General features: G+C 37.3%; 1 protein-coding gene across 1 annotated transcript in view; it reads right to left on the bottom strand.

Moving 5' to 3' along the window:
- MALRD1 (MAM and LDL receptor class A domain containing 1) overlaps window positions 1–20,195 on the bottom strand; it is a 593,611-nt gene that overhangs the window by 475,047 nt on the left and 98,369 nt on the right. Inside the window, exons 13-14 of the mRNA XM_060003111.1 lie at window positions 9,979–10,076; window positions 1,958–2,131 (exon numbers count right to left, since the gene is read on the bottom strand). Coding sequence (XP_059859094.1) covers window positions 1,958–2,131; window positions 9,979–10,076 — 272 coding nt within the window. The remainder of the gene's footprint in view (window positions 1–1,957; window positions 2,132–9,978; window positions 10,077–20,195) is intronic.

Genomic DNA, 20,195 nt, shown 5'->3' with positions numbered 1-20,195 from the left:
GAACAGTTCTTATTTTTCTTTTCACTGAACTGTAGTTTCTAAAACAAGCCTGTACTTCGGCCAAGTAACAAGATTACATAGGAAGGAACAGAGGTGCATGCTAAAATCCTTACCTTCTCGGGCTGAATTAAACACGGCTGCTTAGCAAGAACCCAGGACAATTCACTCCCCTCAAAAAGCCAGCACCATTAAGCAGAGGCTGGGAATTCCCTGGCAGTCCAGTGGTTAAGACTCCGCCCTTCCAATGCAGGGGGCACAGGTTCGATCCCTGGTCGGGGAACTGAGATCCCACATGCCGCATGGTGCGGCCACAAAAATACATTAAAAAAGAAGAAGAAGAAGAAGAGGCTGATTGGTGCCGACTGGGAGCCCCCAGGTAGGTGAGAGAAAAGCCAACACGTGGTGCTGATCCAGCACGGAGGGGGTGAAGACAGAAAACATCACCAATCTGTGGACACCAAGTCACAAAATTCCATCAACCCACTGGTCAGTTTAAAAACTAGTTAATATGCCCCCAGATAATAAAGAGCAGTCTCAATTTGCACCTCAAAACAAAGCAAGACAAAAGTCCCAAAAGAAGAAATATTAAACAGGAAAAAAAAAATACCCAGTGCCGAAACTCTTCAATAATGATGGTAGGTTAACGAGGCCAAGAGAGAACGGCACAAGTTTCAACTCATAATATTTCTCAAATAGCCAGTTCTAACAAAGGACATTCTGGGTTTTGTCTTTTGTTTTTTTTTACTAAGACTTTTCGAGCAGTTTTAGGTTCGTTGCACAACTGAGAGGAAGGTACAGAGGGTTCCCACACACCTCCTGCCCCCAGGCGTCCATAGTCTCCTCCATTATCAACATCCTCCACCAGAGGGGGGCATGTATTCCAACCCATAAAACAACACTCACACATCATAATCACTCACGGTAACAAGGTTTTCCCCAAAGGATGAGTCCTGTATTCTCTAGCAGTCTGCTGTTCTCTGGGTGGAGCTGTGTGTTCTGAGGTCAGGTATTATTTTAAATACATCTTCTCCAAAATATCTTGTGCTCTCTCTGTTGGATTTCTATATTTACCTCAGTTTGGAAATGAGTACCAGATGAGGTGTGTTATTTTTCAGAGGCTCCTAACACCCCAACAATGTTCTTACTTCCCCAACCCCATTTACAGAGGAAGAATCAGAAGCACGGAAGGATTAAGCAACTTCCCTCTGACTGGACACCTGGGTTTGAACCCCAGGCTCCAGAGCTCCTGTTCATAGCTACCATTTTAGCTACATTCTCTTTCATTCAGAGTCCTCTCAAGCATTGCTTTTATTATCACTGTGGTTTTCACAGATTGGAAAATTTGAAGCTCAAAGATGTAATGTACACAATCACTTAACAACACATGGGGTGAGCAGAGATGGGAACTCAGACTATGTGACTCCTAAGGCAGTGAGTGTTCCACTATGTTCCACCATCTAATCTAGTCTCTAAACTAGCTCTTTGCAAACATCATCTAGAAAGGAGTCATGTCCAGGAGGGTGGAAGCTGCTGCACCCATCTGATAAGCTACAGTTTCCTTCTTTCATTATTAACCAAGTAAATGACATAAAAGTGATAAAATTCTCAGTATTAATGGGCAGCAGAAAATAAGGCAATAGGATTAAAATATGAGTGCAGCCCAGATTTTTTTCACTACCTCATATAATCCACCATCCTCACTTAAGAAAACAAATATTTTCCTGTTAAATTACTCTTCTCTCTGCCATCCTATTCAATTCTTATCTCCATTTTTGCTACGCTTCCACAAGTAAGTCTTTAGCAATCAGGATAACCTCCCTTCTCATCCCTGATTGTGAATGTCTGCTTTATTAACATCAAATACATTTATGGGATATATGTATTATATTATTATCTGGAAAGATCAGCATTAAATAAGCATCTTCGGCTCAGTTGTATTAATTTCTTACGTGCTTACCTGAAAAGGCAGAGTAGATTCTCCAGCCTTCGCAAAGAGATCGATTTTTGCTTGTCTCCACTGAGATTTGGAGACTCTGATGAGATCACCTTGCTTCTGCAAATCCCCATCCAGTGATGTTCTTGTAAAAACCGAGAGATGTGAATGCTGAGACAAACGATACCAAAACTGCACCTGGTGAAAAATGTGTTTCAATGATATAAATATTCCATTTACCTGTGTCCAGTAGCTCTTCTATAGTTAAAAATACCCCAAACTACTTCTTAATTCTCCTCCAAACATGCAGACCCAGAAAATGCTAAGTACATCTTCTGACAGCCTTTGTATTTCCTCCTTAAAAAAAAGGCTCAAGGTAGCTACATTAACTGATATTTTTAACACATGCCACAGAGATATCTAAAGAAATGGGACACTAGCACCCGGCTCAGACAAGTCTGAGGACATGTATTTGTCCACACCGTCATGGAAGTTTTACAGAACCTTCGCTATTGCTTCTTATGAATCTGGGGAGATACACGTTCTATATCTGACTCAAAAATTACAAAACCATGTATTACTATTCATTCTCCTTGATGTCTCAATCCAAGAAAAAGTTATCTCAAAAACTGATTTCTCAGGTAAGAGAAAAATGCTATGAATACTTTTCATTAATTCCTTCTCCATTGTGACATTATCAAAAAACTTGGGAGATTATATAATACTGTTCATCAATAATTTAATCCAACTAGAAAATGTTCTTTTTGAGGCCAGGGAGCCCTGACTTGATCAGTTTGGTTCCTACTCACCACCAGTGATGACATAATCTAAAGGACTGACAGGTTAACTAGGTAGTGGAGAAAACACAGAGGAGTATTTTAAGGTGCCGACAGCAGTAGCTATAATGTGGAATTCAGCACTATCGTTTATTCAGCAAATACTTATTGAGCATTTACTAAATACTGGGCCCTGTGCAAGGTGAAAATTAATTGCCTCAGTGGTTGGATGACACAATACAAAATATGACAAAAAAAACCCCACTAAAGCAAGTTCAGACACACAGCAATTTTTTCTTCTTCTCATTATGCCATAGAGAGTTCTAATGCTGCAGATTTCAAAGGAAAACACAGTATCATTCAGAGATGAGGTCCCTGAGAAATGAAATCACTCTCTTTGGACTCAAAGTGACTCCTTTTCAGTTTCACTACATTTTAAATTTTTGGTTATCTTCCTTTGTCATTGGGCTTTTATTTTTTTATGTGGACAGATGTTATTACATATATTATTTATTTATTATCCCATTTATTTCACTGTTGGTACCAATTTCAGTGGAGATGAAAGTTGAAAAAAAATTTTTAATGCTCTTTTAAAAAATTGTTCACAACATCAAGCATTCTCTGTTCCAACGTGGTACACATTTTTCTTTCAATGTCTACTGAATTGCCACCAACTGATCCAAGCATTCTTTCTGATTGTTCATTTCATATTAGATTTTACTACCAAGCTCACCTACACTCAGGCCTTTAAGCAAGAAATGTAAAGTCAAACAGAAGTGTTTGATTAAATTCTATGGAAAGGGAGGATGTTTGTTCCTCAACCATAATTAAACTTTAGATCCCTGCTGTAGTTTCAGCATGTTCCAAGCTTGTAAATATGCAAAATGGAGCTTTAAACCTAGTTGCACAAGAGCTGTGCAAGCCCCATCAGAATTTCAAGCTGTCATATTGTCACTCAGTACATTACCAGTGCGAAGTTATTTTAATAGTGCATTAAGAGTAAATACCAATGGGATCTATATTCAATAAGATAAGAGCTTAGAACTTATATTTAATTTAAATTTTATATTTAATTTAAATTTTATATTTAATTTAAAACAGAAATAGCATTGTAGAGATTTAAGGAGAATTCTTTAGTTTGGTATAGACCAAGAAACTTTCCAGAGTCTTTTCAAATTTAATATTGGTAAGGGTAAAATGACTGAACAAAATTTATAAATACAGCTGTGATTTTCGATAGGAACTTAGCCAACATCCGTGGCTCTCACTGTGATACACACTAGTAGTGGAACACTGAGTCTTAAACTCAAAAGCACAATGTATGCTGTGAATTCCTCTTAGAACATATCAAGGCACTTTGTATTCAGTAGGTATTCAGTTAATAGGTATTGAAGAAAAGAAGGACGTAGGAGTGGAGCTATCAGCATTCTTGCTAAAGCAAACGTCTATAAACCTTCAAAGAGAGACAGGAAGAGAGACCTGCTCTGTGTTACAAAATGTGCAAGGAATTAAGTGTCCTTAAGGACCTCAGAGTTTTATGGGAGAGAGTGAAAAGAAAAGGAACAATTAAGTATAATGCGTATAATGACAAAGGTATGAAAACAGTGTGGCTATTTACATGTAAATGAATTAAACAAAATGAAAAAGTCACTTTCTTGGTTACACTCATCACATTTTAAGTGCTCAATAGCTATTTGTAGCTAGTGACTTCCATAGTGGACATAGCAGAGGAAAATGTCCATCACAGAAAATTCTATTAAAAAGAGCTGTATGTTAAAATTATGCCAACCATTTAAAATTTATTTACTACTTTTCATTTTAAAGGAAATTACTGTCTTGATTCATGCCTGATTCATTAAAAAGCAGTTATATAAAATGTTAATATTAAAGGCTTGCTTTTATTTCTCCTCGGTTTTCACTTAGTTGTATATATACGCACAACTTGGGTTGTATGTATAGGGTGACTATGCAAGACCGTGAATCATTTTATTCAAGAAAATTTCCTGTGGTTAAATAACTTCCAACAAAGCAGTTCCTTTAATTGCAAATTGGAAAGAAAAGAAATGAAGTTCAAATTACTTTACTGTTTTTAATTGTGTTCTCTGATTTTATATTATTTGTATATTTTTAGAAATATTGAATCTGGGACATCCCTGGAGGTCCAGCATTTAAGACTCCATGCTTCCGGGCTTCCCTGGTGGTGCAGTGGTTGAGAGTCCGCCTGCCGATGCGGGGGACACGGGTTCGTGCCCCGGTCCGGGAAGATCCCACATGCCACGGAGCGGCTGGGCCTGTGAGCCAAGGCCGCTGAGCCTGAGCGTCCGGAGCCTGTGCTCCGCAACAGGAGAGGCCACAACAGTGAGAGGCCCACGTATAGCAAAAAAAAAAAAAAAAAAAAAAGACCACGCTTCCACTGTAACAGGCATGGGTTCCATCCCTGGTTGGGGAACTAAGATCCCACATGCCACTTGGTGCCACCAAAAGACACACACACACACACACACACACACACACACACACACTGAATCATTCATTTTACTATAAAAAGAAAGGACACCATATCAGGTGACTTATACTACTAGTTACCGAGTGTAGGTGAATAACTAATCTTGTTGTTTGGTTTCTACAGTGCCCTGTGATATTCCCAGAGGAATGGCCAGTTCTACAAAAGAATGTAATTAGGAACAAGTAGTAATTACTAATTAGTAAATCTCTGACACTAAATTCTGCAAAGGACATTATTTAGAAGTTCAAAATAATGTCTTCTTTCTTTCTCTTTTCTGTTTCATTTTATTTTGGTCTGTCTCCAGTTGGAACTCTTCAAATTTTCTGCTATTTTCCTCAACTTTCCTATGGTCTTTGTTCCACTTGCTTCCCTAATTAGGGAGATTTTTAGTCAGATCTTCATGTCTTTTCTCAGTTATTCTCCAAATTCTCAGCTACCTCTGCCTTCTCTGCTTCATGTCGACCCCTGTCTGGTATTTGCTACACCTGTTATATCTTCAAGATCTAGGATAATAAAAAGAGTAAAACACAAAAAAAGTTTAAAAAAAAAAAAGGAAAAGAAACAAGATATCTGTAACTCCTCAAAACTCAAGTGGAATTAAGTCAGTGTAGGGGGGATCATTTATCTCTCTCTCTCACACACACACCCCCCTCATCATTACCATAGTGATTCTTATGATTCCTATTCATAATCATGTTTTTGCCTCTTTTTATCTGAACAAGCTTAAGTAAAAGTCTGCAATCTTCAATAAAATATAATCTGTTTTTCTCATCTAAATGATTAATCTTCATGTGTTTTGACAATGTACAACTGGGGAGAATGTCTGCTCAACCTTTCCCCAATAAACCATTGCTTCCTCTAGAATCTATCTCATGCTCTAATACTATCCTTGGAGTAAACAAAACAATCAGAGAACAGATCATGAGTGCACCATTCCAAGCCCCATTGTATATTACTTTTTTTTCTAAATTTCTCTTTGCTATGAGCTCATAACTCTACTTGGGGAACATTACAAGACATGGCCTTTTCAAACTCATTGAGAGAGTTGTTATAAGTGGGTTATCACTTATATATATGGTTTATACGTATATATGTGTATGTTATCTATTATATTTATTTATGTTTAATTTATATACTGTTACATTATATATTATACTTACATATTATATGTATTTTATATTTTTATCACTCTCTGTAGCACTTCACACTGAACTGCTATCAGTATGCCTCACTAAATTCTATACTTTGTTATGGCAAACGTGTTTACATTGTCCCTAGTATATTCCCAACATTGAGGGCTATGATGAGCACGGAGTAGGGAAGCAATAGGTGTGCACTGAATCAGAGAAAGAACATTTACACTGGTATGTGTGCAATCAGGGGAGAAGTCTCAGAAGAACTATTTTTGTTTTGTTTTTTACTTCCTTGAATACGAACCAAATGAGTTCTCACATGTCTCTCTCTGCATTGGCTGCTGGAAAACTTAGATGCAAAAATGTAGCCTGGGCCTCGTAAACTTTATTTTTGGAGCCAACCTATTTTTTGTTTCATCTGTCTTTTTCCTGGTATCTCTATTCACTTCTTTTTAATTGTATGAATTTTCTGATTAAAGAGGATTAGAATAGCAAAATGAGTTGGGGAATACAAAAAAAGACAAACACACAAAATGGCATTGAAAGTGGAAGCTTCATGTTATCAGTCCTGCTATATTTAATTATGAAGTCCTAAAAGTGAGATATGTCTTTTATACAGTAGCTCAAATATGAGAGTGAGAAAATATTAACATCCACATAAATCTCCTTCAGATTTTACATTTCCTAAATTATTAAAAGCAGTAACAGGGCTTCCCTGGTGGCGCAGTGGTTAAGAATCTGCCTGCCAATGCAGGGGACATGGGTTCGTGCCCTGGGTCCAGGAGGATCCCACATGCCACCAAGCAGCTAAGCCCATGCGCCACAGCTGCTGAGCCTGCGCTCTAGAGCCCGTGAACCACAACTACTGAGCCCACGTGCCACAACTACTGAAACTCGTGCGCCTAGAGCCCATGCTCCACAACAAGAGATGCCACCGCAATGAAAAGCCCAAGCATCGCAACAAAGAGTAGCCTCCACTCGCCGCAACTAGAGAAAGCCCGTGCGCAGCAACGAAGACCCAACGCAGCCCAAAATAAAAAATAAAATACATTAATTAAAAAAAAGAAAAAGTTAAAAAAAAAGAACAGTATTTCGACAGCAATAAGAAATACTAGCTTCTGGCTCCCACATGTTCTGTTTGTCCTATCTCCTGGTTACTCCAAGGAAAAATGCCAAATTTCCACCAGTGACCAAAGGAGCTTTTGAAGCTTTTAAATAAAAGTCCACATCTTGAACAATGAGTACTTACAGGAACAATTCTGCATGTTGATGCCATGTGTTGGCTACACATAAAGTACAGAGTAATTCATGCAAAATGACCCTAAAAGGCTGCTGTTAGGAAAAAAAGACTCAAAAGAAAGCTTCATATTCCTTTAAAGTCCTTTCAAACAAATATTCTTAACTCTGTTAGCCTGGTATGATTATGTAGACAAAAAAATGTAATTCCATATAATGAAGGCTTTAATCATATCAAAGTGCCCAACTTTGGTTGTTTCACCGCCCCACTTTACCATAAATATAATAAAGAACATTCACTATTCCATGAATACAACTATTATCAATCAATATGTTCCAACTAGGAAGATCGGCTGGATTTTCTGATTACTCAAGAAGATAAGAATTTGGTTTGTTAGCTTATTTTGTAACTTTCATGAAAGAAAGAATCTCACATTACCACAAACTTATAAAACAGTAATAGTATATTCTTAGAATACTCCTATGGGAGAGCACTTTGGCCATGTGTATCTCAGACTATAAATAACCTCTAACAATCTAATAGTAATTCTAAGCTGGAAAGTACTATAAAGTAATCCAAATATCCCTCCCTCTAACTCAAAGATTACCAACATTCAAGCAGATGCAGATAAAAGGGAAAAAACAAATACCTCTTTGGCAGTCTGTAATACTCTTACTTTTCCACAAACCAAGGCAAACCTCTAAATCAGTATCCAAGGCCTTGGAAGGTTGAGGACTTGGTTCTGAGAGATAAACCACCAAGTGTCTAAATTGTCCACTGCTTTCACTGAGGCTCCACCCCAACAGCTCCCACAGGTAAGCTCCAAATTTAAGCCACAATAGAGAAAAATGTCCTCAAGTAGAAACAACCATAAATTGTGGGTCAATCCCTACGACCACAAATTAATGGCTACTCACATACAACAATGGGAAATGTAGACCATCTTTAAAAAGAAGAAAACTGTTTGATTTCTCAGTGAGTCTCAGAATTTTTAATAAGCTCTTAGTGTTAGTGTTCACATTTCTGTAAAAGAGGCAGAATTAACAAATTCTATTCTTTTTTATCCAGTGTCATTAACGAATTTAACAACAGCAATTGCATTGCTTTGGTATATGACCTTAAATTAAAGTTCAGTAAGCCTGTAAAGTACTTGTAAGGAGCAAGTAAATGCTTCAGGAGTTCTCCAAAAAAAAAAAAAAAAAGAAAGAAAAAGAAAGAAAAAAGTAAAGAAAAGAGTACATCTATCACATAAGATTTAATTAAAATAAACCAAAGGTGGGAGACTCTAGAGTCCATCTGGGTGAGGTGGAAGTGGAGTCCAGGCAGTTGTTTTAATCCAAATTCCCACAGAGAAATGGGCAGCAAAAACCAAAGGGGAAAAATAAAGAGGACAACCTATTAAGAGTTCTGGACACTCTCATTGAGAATTATATCAAGTTGAAGGTATAATTAAATTTATACTTTAATTATAAAGGTCTGATGATCTGTAATTTATCATCAGGAATGCCTGTGTTAGTGCTGTAACCCTGCACTTCTAGGTGATGAATTTAGTGCGTGGCACTATTGATCCCTTCATTATTTTCTGATAACCAAGGAGAAAAAAGCTGAAATCCTAAAGGCTTAGGGACATGTCAGAACTCTCAAAAGGATGGAAAGCAAGGCAAGCTGAACAGAAGCATCTAATAGGCATTCATGTTACGGAAAGTAAAGGGATTATGTTTATTGAACACGTAATACCTGCCAAATACTTTTCCAGATGCTTTACTTAATCACGTTTGAATTCTCACAACCATGTGAAGAAGGCAGGCTAACACTATGCTGCCAGTGTGGACACTGAGTCTCAAAGGAAGCATATCATTTGTGGCAGAACTGAGATTAGAACCAGTTGGAACTAGGTCCACCTGACTCCAAAGTCCCTCTTCTTTCTTGGCTGTGTTTACCTGGCACCAGAAGGACTAACTGAAAAAATAAAATTTTGGAAATGTAATTATTTTTTCTGCACATATTTATCTTTCTTTATTCATCCTTTCATTTTTCTTTCAGTAGAACTTCTTGAACTGCTTTTATTTTCCTCAACTAACACTGTTGGCCAAGATAACAAGCAGTTTGGGCAACCTGTATCCACAGCTTTAAATTATTGAAAGAACTACATGGAAAGAATGCAAAATGACAGAAATATTTTTGAATAGGCCCCCCAAAAGAAGGGTGTAAGTTATATACTGCAAATGTCTTTGGGAACGAAATGACATTTCATGTTGAAATAGCTCATATAAATCTCTCAGTTTATTGTGAAAATATTAGTAAAACACAGCCGGCATTTACTAGCTAGAGTAACCCAAGCTTAACAGTTTACAACTACAGAATGGCCAATGGAAATTCCAATAACTGGGTACCTGACACGGGGTAGAGGCATTGAGTGATTTTGTAAGAACAGGACTTCCAAGCTTGGCCACTGCAGGTGATCGATGTGCCCCCAAATAAATAAACGATCCTGCAAAAACAAACGTAAAGCCATATGGATACAAATTCTACTATTGGACATTTAGTCATTCTTTGCGCTAACGTGCACACATTCAACTGTCAATCAGATAAAGAAAATTACATTTTTACTTCTTTACCGTTAAGCTCTGTAGATAACCAAAAAGTGCTTTCATATGGATAACATTAAATCTAAAATAAAACCCAACTGATGAAAAACAAGCTCTTGATCTAAATCCTCTCAACAAATATGTTTATTGGCTTAACTCACGTCATAGTTAGAAATCAAATTAAATGAAGCTTCTAAGTTTACAATTAGATATTCAACATACCCTTACAAAATTCCCATGAGACATTTGCTTGTAAGTTTCTTCATGATGTACTGAAGGATACGAGCCTATAGAATGAGTTTGGTTTCTCCTGGGGCTTACATGTTTGACACTGCTGTCTGTGCTAGTGGGGATGAAAGCTTAATTAAAGATCTAATCTAGTGTTAACAAAATAACTGCTTCTAGATTTTAACTACAGTGGATGTGTTCATGGCAAATGTACGGGGGGGATAACATCTCTTAGCAACTCAAAGGATCACACATTCTGAACGGCTGTCAGGGGTAGCTTCATTGAATATTGAAAATTTACAAGGAAGGTTATGCTAAACAATGTCAAGTCCTGATCCTGCCCTTTGATAATCATAGAGTGATGGGCAACTTGTAAAGCCAACTATTTTGATGAAAAAAACACATTCAGAAGGTGATTTTCTTAGACACAGATCAATGCTGACTGCACAGAATGAAAAGGACTTCAGAATTAAAACATATTACTTTACAGATACCACCACATGTTTAACCAAACAACCAAGGTTGCAAGTCAGCAGTGTGGTCTCTGAGTGGGAAAAATAGAACCCAGTTTATATGGGTGTTAAATCTCAAAGCCAATTGGGAAGGATAAAGATCACTGTTCCCAAAATCCAAACTAAGAGTAACAGAAACAGTATATATGAGCCCATTAAATTCTCTATTTCCCCTATAAAAGAGTAGAGTAGGAAAAGATGATTTTGAAAAATTAAACCAGCTTAAAAATCCTTTACCTGAGGTTCAAGTAAAACTCAACTGAATATTGTCAAAACATAAATTAAAATTCTAAAAATTAACATACATTCAAAGATCTTACTCCCCTGGTCATTTAAAACAATATGGATGATTTCAAACAAGCAGTTAATGAAGGATGAAACATATAAACTCTAAAACTCCAAAATCTAAAAGAAGCGAACGGTTTGAACAAATTGATTATGCCACAAAAGTAACTGGAAAAGTGATAGGAAACAAATCTAACAGAACATATGGCCCTACAGCTGAATTTTATTTAATTTTATTTAATTTTATTTAATTTTTAAAGAATAAATACTTGCACATGACTTGCATATATCTCAGGTCTTAGAAAAATATGGAGAGCTCCCTGACTCATTTTATGATGCCAGATATCTCTAATGTTAAGAATGATGAAAACAGAATAAAAATAAAGCAATATCACTCATGATCATACATACAAAATTCAAATTAAAATGTTTCAATTGCACCTGAAATTCTTATCAAAAAATAATGTATCCTGACAAGTGAGCTTTCCAAAAATAGAGGTTTGATTTAACAGACATATCAACAGTCAATTAGATCAACAAATTAAAGAGTAAAATCATAGATTCATATCAACAAATATTGAAAAGACTATGAAAAACAGTCAGCCATTCCAAATAACCTCAATAAAATATTTTTAAAAAACACTTAATAAAGATTAATGACCAACCTCAAAATAAATAACATTTTCAATGGTAAACAGCAAAACTATTTTAATTAAAATGAGAAACTACCTGGAGAATTGTGTCACCATTAGTAATTAGAGGAAATATGAGATAATATTAATTATCTTGGACTAGGATTATCTTATAAATCTAGTAAATGTGGAAGTCAAGAGAATAAAATTTCTAGTAAACACAATAGAAAAACAGAGAGAGTTCCACATGTATTGCCAATAATATAATTGTGAAAATAGAAACCCCAACAGCTTCTATCTTTTAATAAAGACAAGTATTAATAAGAGAATTTAGTAAGGTAAATAGAAACAGAGAAATACTTTTAAGTCATTTTTATTTATTTTAGCAGTAAGACACGGGATTTAGAATGGTAAGAAATATTCTACTCACAGTTAACAACAATAATACAAAATATGTAGGAATAAATTTAACAAGAATGGGACAGGACTTATATGAAGAACATTATAAAACTCCATGGAAAACTATAAGCCTTCTGATTAAATGAAAAGAGATAACATGTTATTAGATGGAAAGATGATATTATGAAAATATTATGTTAGTAAAAACTGATGTGGAAGCTAAAAGCAATCCTGAGAGAATTTTAACCAAATATTTGAAAAACAGATAATACTGACTTAAAGTTTATATATGCAGGTTAGGCCTAAAGACACTGAACTCTGACCCCAGACTCATGTACTTCTAGGAATACGTCTCTGGATTTATTTTCTTGCAAGCCTGCTCCACAGAATACACTGACTTAAGAGACCCGTGGAATTACAATATGCCAAAGAAAGTGTTTCTGTTAATCTGAACTGTTCATTGTAAAACTCTTGTACACCCATATACCCCGGAAGAGCTAGCTAACCAGCACAGTATAAAAATAAAGAATGGAGGGGTGATTTTGGGCTGTGTTGGGTCTTCGTTGCTGTGCGCAGACTTTCTTTAGTTGTGGCGGGCAGGGGCTGCTCTTCGTTGCAGTGTGCGGCCTTCTTGTTGCATTGGCTTCTCTTGTAGCGGAGCATGGGCTCTGGGTGCACAGGCTTCAGTAGTTGTCACACGGGCTCTAGAGCACAGGCTCAGTGGACGTGGCTTGGTTGCTCCGCTGCATGTGGGATCTTCCTGGACCAGGGATTGAACCCGTGTCCCCTGCACTGGCAGGTGGATTCTTGTCCACTGCACTACCAGGTGTATAGTGAGGAGGAACCAAGATGGCGGAGTAGAAGGACATGCTCTCACTCCTTCTTGTGAGAACACCTGAATCACAAATAGCTGCTAGACAATCATCGACAGGAAGACACTGGAACTCTCCAAAAAAGATACCCCACATCCAAAGACAAAGGAGAAACCGCAATGAGACGGTAGGAGGGATGCAATCACAGTAAAATCAAATCCCATAACTGCTGGGTGGGTGATTCACAGACTGGAGAACACTTATACCACAGAAGTCCACCCACTGGAGTGAAGGTTCTGAGCCCCACATCAGGCTTCCCAACCTGGGGGTCCGGAAACAGGAGGAAGAATTCCTAGAGAATCAGACTTTGAAGGCTAGCGGGATTTGATTGCAGGACTTTGACAGGACTGGGGAAAACAGATACTCCACTCTTGGAGGGCACACACAAAGCAGTGTGTGCATTGGAACCCAGGGGAAGGAGCAGTGACCCCAAAGGAGACTGAACCAGACCTACCTGCTAGTTTTGGAAGGTCTCCTGCAGAGGCAGGGGGTGGCTGTGGCTCACCATGGGGACAAGGACACTGGCAGCAGAAGTTCTGGGAAGTACTCCTTGGCAAGAGCCCTCCCAGAGTCTGCCATTAGCCCCACCAAAGAGCCCAGGTAGGCTCCAGTGTTGGGTTGCCTCAGGCCAAACAACCAACAGGGAGGGAACCCAGCCCCACCCATCAGCAGTCAAGCGGATTAAAGTTTTACTGAGCTCTGCCCATCAGAGCAACAGTCAGCTCTACCTACCACCAGTCCCTCCCCTCAGGAAACTTACACAAGCCACTTAGATAGCTTCATCCACCAGAGGGCAGACAGCAGAAGCAAGAAGAACTACAATCCTGCAGCCTGTGGAACAAAAACCACATTCACAGAAAGAGAGACAAGATGCAAAGGCAGAGGGCTATATGCCAGATGAAGGAACAAGATAAAACCCCAGAAAAATAACTAAATGAAGTGGAGATAGGCAACCTTCCAGAAAAAGAATTCAGAATAATGATAGTGAAGATGATCCAGGACCTCGGAAAAACAATGGAGGCAAAGATCGAGAAGATGCAAGAAATGTTTAACAAAGACCTAGAAGAATTAAAGAACAAACAAACAGAGATGAACAATACAATAACTGAAATGAAAACTAAACTAGAAGGAATGAATAGCTGAATAACTGAGGCAGAAGAACGAATAAGTGACCTGGAAGACAGAATGGTGAAATTCACTGCTGTGGAACAGACTAAAGAAAAAAGAATGAAAAGAAATGAAGACAGCCTGAGAGACCTCTGGGACAACATGAAATGCAACAACATTTACATTATAGGGGTCCCAGAAGGAGAAGAAACAGAGAAAGGACCAGAGAAAATATTTGAAGAGATTATAGTCAAAAACTTCCCTAACATAGAAGGGGAAATAGCCACCCAAGTCCAGGAAGCACAGCGAGTCCCATACAGGATAAACCCAAGGAGAAACATTCCGAGACACACAGTAATCAAATTGGCAAAAATTAAAGACAAAGAAAAATTATTGAAAGCAGCAAGGGAAAAACGACACATAACATACAAGGGAACTCCCATAAGGTTAACAGCTGATTTCTCAGCAGAAACTCTAGAAGCCAGAAGGGAGTGGCATGATTTACTTAAAGTGATGAAAGGGAAGAACCTAAAACCAAGATTACTCTACCTGGCAAGGATCTCATTCAGATTTGGTGGAGAAATCAAAAGTTTTACAGACAAGCAAAAGCTAAGAGAATTCAGCACCACCAAACCAGATCTACAACAAATGCTAAAGGAACTTCTCTAAGTGGGAAACACAAGAGAAGAAAAGGACCTACAAAAACAAACCCCCCAAAATTAAGAAAATGGTAATAGGAACATACATATCGATAATTACCTTAAACGTGAATGGATTAAATGCTCCAACCAAAAGACACAGGCTTGCTGAATGGATACAAAAACAAGACCCATATATATGCTGTCTACAAGAGACCCACTTCAGACCTAGGGACACATACAGACTGAAAGTGAGGGGATGGAAAAAGATATTCCATGCAAATGGAAATCAAAAGAAAGCTGGAGTAGCAATACTCATATCAGATAAAATACACTTTAAAATAAAGAATGTTACAAGAGACAAGGAAGGACACTAGATAATGATCAAGGGATCAATCCAAGAAGAAGATGTAACAATTATAAATATATATGCACCCAACATAGGAGCACCTCAATACATAAGGCAACTGCTAACAGCTATAAAAGAGGAAATAGACAGTAACACAATAATAGTGGGGGACTTTAACACCTCACTTACACCAATGGACAGATCATCTAAAATGAAACTAAATAAGGAAACAGAAACTTTAAATTACACAATAGACCAGATACATTTAATTGATATTTATAGGACATTCCATCCAAAAACAGCTTTATTTTCAAGTGCACACAGAACATTCTCCAGGATAGATCACATCTTGGGTGACAAATCAAGCCTCAGTAAATTTAAGAAAATTGAAATCATATCAAGCATCTTTTCTGACCACAACACTATGAGATCAGAAATGAATTACTGGGAAAAAAACATAAAAAAACACAAACACATGGAGGCTACACAATACGTTACAAAATAACCAAGAGAACACTGAAGAAATCGAGGAGGAAATCAAAAAATACCTAGAGACAAATGACAGCGAAAATACAATGATCCAAAACCTATGGGATGCAGCAAAAGCAGTTCTAAGAGAGAAGTTTATAGCTATACAAGCCTACATCAAGAAACAAGAAACATCTCAAATAAACAATCTAACCTTACACCTAAAGGAACTGGAGAAACAAGAAAAAACAAAACCCAAAGTTAGCAGAAGGAAAGAAATCATAAAGATCAGAGCAGAAATAAATGAAATAGAAACAAAGAAAATAATAGCAGAGATCAATAAAACTAAAAGCTGGTTCTTTGAGAAGATAAACAAAATTGATAAACCATTAGCCAGACTCATCAAGAAAAAGAGGAAGAGGACTCAAATCAATAAAATTAGAAATGAAAAAGGAGAAGTTACAACAGACACCGCAGAAATACAAAGCATCCTAAGAGACTACTACAGGCAACTCTATGCCAATAAAATGGACAACCTGGATGAAATGGACAAATTCTTAGAAAGGTATAACCTTCCAAGACTGAACCTGGAAGAACCAGAAAATATGAACAAATCACAAGAAATAAAATTGAAACTGCGATTAAAAATCTTGAAACAAACAAAAGTCCAGGACCAGATCTTTACGGGTGAATTCTATTTAGAGAAGAGCTAACACCCATCCTTCTCAAACTCTTCCAAAAAATTGCAGAGGAAGGAACACTCCCAAACTCATTCTATGAGGCCACCATTACCCTGATACCAAAACCAGACAAAGATACTACAAAAAAAGAAAATTACAGACCAATATCACTAATGAATATAGATGTTAAAATCCTCAACAAAATACTAGCAAACAGAATGCAACAACACATTAAAAGGATCATACATCATGATGAAGTGGGATTTATTCCAGGGATGCAAGGATTCTTCAATATACGCATATCAATCAATGTGATACACCATATTAACAAACTGAAGAACGAAAACCATATGATCATCTCAATAGATGCAGCAAAAGCCTTTGACAAAATTTAACACCCATTTCTGATAAAAACTCTCCAGAAACTGGGCATAGAGGGAACCTACCTCAACATAATAAAGGCCATATACGACAAAACGACAGCAAACATCATTCTCAGTGGTGAAAAACTGAAAGCATTTCCTCTAAGATCAGGAACAAGACAAGGAAGTTCACTCTCACCACTATTATTCAACATAGTTTTGGAAGTCCTAGCCATGGCAATCAGAGAAGAAAGAAATAAAAGGAATACAAATTGGAAAGGAAGAAGTAAAACCTTCACTGTTTGCAGATGACATGATACCATACATAGAGAATCCTAAAAATGCCACCAGAAAACTAATGGAGCTAATCAATGAATTTGGTAAAGTTGCAGGATACAAAATTAATGCACAGAAATCTCTTGCATTCCTATACATTAATGATGAAAAATCTGAAAGAGAAATTAAGGAAACACTCCCATTTACCATTGCAACAAAAACAATAAAATACCTAGGAATAAACCTACCTAGGGAGACAAAAGACCTGTATGCAGAAAACTATAAGACACTGATGAAAGAAATTAAAGATGATACCAACAGATGGAGAGATATACCATGTTCCTGGACTGGAAGAATCAATATTGTGAAAATGACTATACTACCCAAAGCAATCTACACATTCAATGCAATCCCTATCAAATTACCAATGGCATTTTTTACAGAACTAGAACAAATCATCTCAAAATTTGTATGGAGCCACAAAAGACCCTGAATAGCCAAAGCAGTCTTGAGGGAAAAAAACGGAGTGGGAGGAATCAGACTCCCTGACTTCAGGCTATACTACAAAGCTACAGTAATCAAGACAATATGGTACTGGTACAAAAACAGAAACACAGATCAATGGAACAAGATAGAAAGTCCAGAGATAAACCCACGCACCTATGGTCAACTAATCTATGACAAAGGAGGCAAGGATATACAACGGAGAAAAAACAGTCTCTTCAATAAGTGGTGCTGGGAAAACTGGACAGCTACATGTAAAAAAATGAAATTAGAACACTCTCTAACACCATACACAAAAATAAACTCAAAATGGATTCAAGACCTAAGTGTGAGACCAGACACTATAAAACACTTAGGGGAAAACATAGGAAGAACACTCTTTGACATAAATCACAACAAGATTGTTTTTGATCCACCTCCTAGAGTAATGGAAATAAAAATAAACAAATGGGACCTAATGAAACTTCAAAGCGTTTGCACAGCAAAGGAAACCATAAACAAGATGAAAAGACAATCCTCAGAATGGGAGAAAATATTTGCAAACAAATCAACGGACAAAGGATTAATCTGCAAAATATATAAACAGCTCATGCAGCTCAATATTAAAGAAACAAACAACCCAATCCAAAAATGGGCAGAAGACCTAAATAGACATTTCTCTGGAGAAGACATACAGATGGCCAAAAAGCACATGAAAAGCTGCTCAACATCACTAATTATTAGAGAAATGCAAATCAATACTACAATGAGGTAAAACCTCATACCAGTTAGAATGGGCATCATCAGAAAATCTACAAACAACAAATGCTGCAGAGGGTGTGAAGAAAAGGGAACCCTTTTGCACTGTTGGTGGGAATGTAAATTGATACAGCCACTATGGAGAACAGTATGGAGGTTCCTTAAAAAACTAAAAATGGAATTATCATATGATCCAGCAATCCCACTACTGGGCATATACCCACAGAAAACCGTAATTCAAAAAGACGCATGCACCCCAATGTTCACTGCAGCACTATTTGCAATAGCCAGGTCATGAAAGCAACCTAAATGCCCATCGACAGACGAATGGATAAAGAAGATGTGGTACATATATACAATGGAATATTACTCAGCCATAAAAAGGAACGAAATTGGGTCATTTGTTGAGACGTGGAGGGATCTAGAGACTGTCATACAGAGTGAAGTAAGTCAGAAAGAGAAAAACAAATATTGTATATTAACGCATGTATGTGGAACCTAGAAAAATGGTACAGATGAACCGGTTGGCAGGGCAGAATTTGAGACACAGATGTAGAGAACAAACGTATGGACACCAAGGGGGGAAAGCCACGGTGGGTGGGGATGGTGGTGTGATGAATTGGGCGATTGGGATTGACATGTATACTGATATGTATAAAATTGATATGTATAAAATTCATACATATACTGATATGTATAAAATTGATGAATAATAAGAACCTGCTGTATATAAAAATAAATTAAATAAAGTTCAAAAGTTTAAAAAAAAAGAATGTAGGTGTCAGTCTCCCCACGTTAAGCTTTCCAGGCCAGCCTCAACCTCACCTTTTGGAAAGGATGCACCCCCTTAATACAATTGCCCGGAAGGGATTCCTTACATGCTGCAAGAACATTTATAATGACTTTATAATGAATTTAGGTAAAAAAATCACAAATATTACCATTAAGAAGGAAGAAAGAAATCATAAATAAAACCAATGAAAGGAGGTTTGGATCAGGAATGCAAAAATGGTTTAATATTTGAAAAATCATTCATTTTATTAGAAACAAAAAGGATAATATCACGATCATATGATTATCACAACATATGCTGAAAAAAGCACGTGAAAAGTTTTAACATGCTTACATATATATGTGTGTGTGTGTGTATATATATATACATAAACTTAACAGACTATGAATAGAAAGAAACATCTTTTTTTTTTCTTTTAGCATCTTTTTTGCAGTATAATTGCTTTACAATGGTGTGTTAGTTTCTGCTGTATAACAAAGTGAATCAGCTATACATATACATATATGCCCATATCTCCTCCCTCTTGTGTCTCCCTCCCAGCCTCCCTATCCCACCCCTCTAGGTGGACACAAAGCACTGAGCTGATCTCCTTGTGCTATGCTTGGAAACACCTTTATCTGAAACAAAACAACCTTTTAGGAACTATAGCATTCAAGGCTGAATTACTGACAGCTTTTCCCCTAAATAGGAACAAGACAAGTACAGCAGCTATCACAAGCTCTATTTAACATTTTTCCAGAAGTCCTATCTAGGGCTATAAAACCAAAAAGAAAACAGAAGGCTTAAGATTTAGAAAGAAGGAAGTAAAATTGTCATTATTTGAAGACAAAGTAATTATGAACCCAGAAAATTTGAAACATTTATAAATTCTTAACTGTAATAAAAAAAGTTGGGCTTCCCTGGTGGCGCAGGGGTTGAGAGTCCGCCTGCCGATGTGGGGGACACGGGTTCGTGCCCCGGTCCGGGAAGATCCCACATGCCGCGGAGCGGCTGGGCCCGTGAGCCATGGCCGCTGAGCCTGCGCGTCCGGAGCCTGTGCTCCGCAATGGGAGAGGCCACAACAGTGAGAGACCCGCATACCGCAAAAAAAAGTAAAAATAAAAAAATTAACAAGGTCATTGAATACAAGGTCAGTATTTTAAAATATAATTGTACTTATATATACAGCAACCAAAAAAA

Source organism: Delphinus delphis, chromosome 2 (genome assembly GCF_949987515.2).
Source record: "Delphinus delphis chromosome 2, mDelDel1.2, whole genome shotgun sequence".
Taxonomy (NCBI): Eukaryota; Metazoa; Chordata; class Mammalia; order Artiodactyla; family Delphinidae; genus Delphinus; species Delphinus delphis.
The sequence above is the reverse complement of the archived record's forward strand: the minus strand, read 5'-3'. Positions and strand labels throughout refer to the sequence as shown.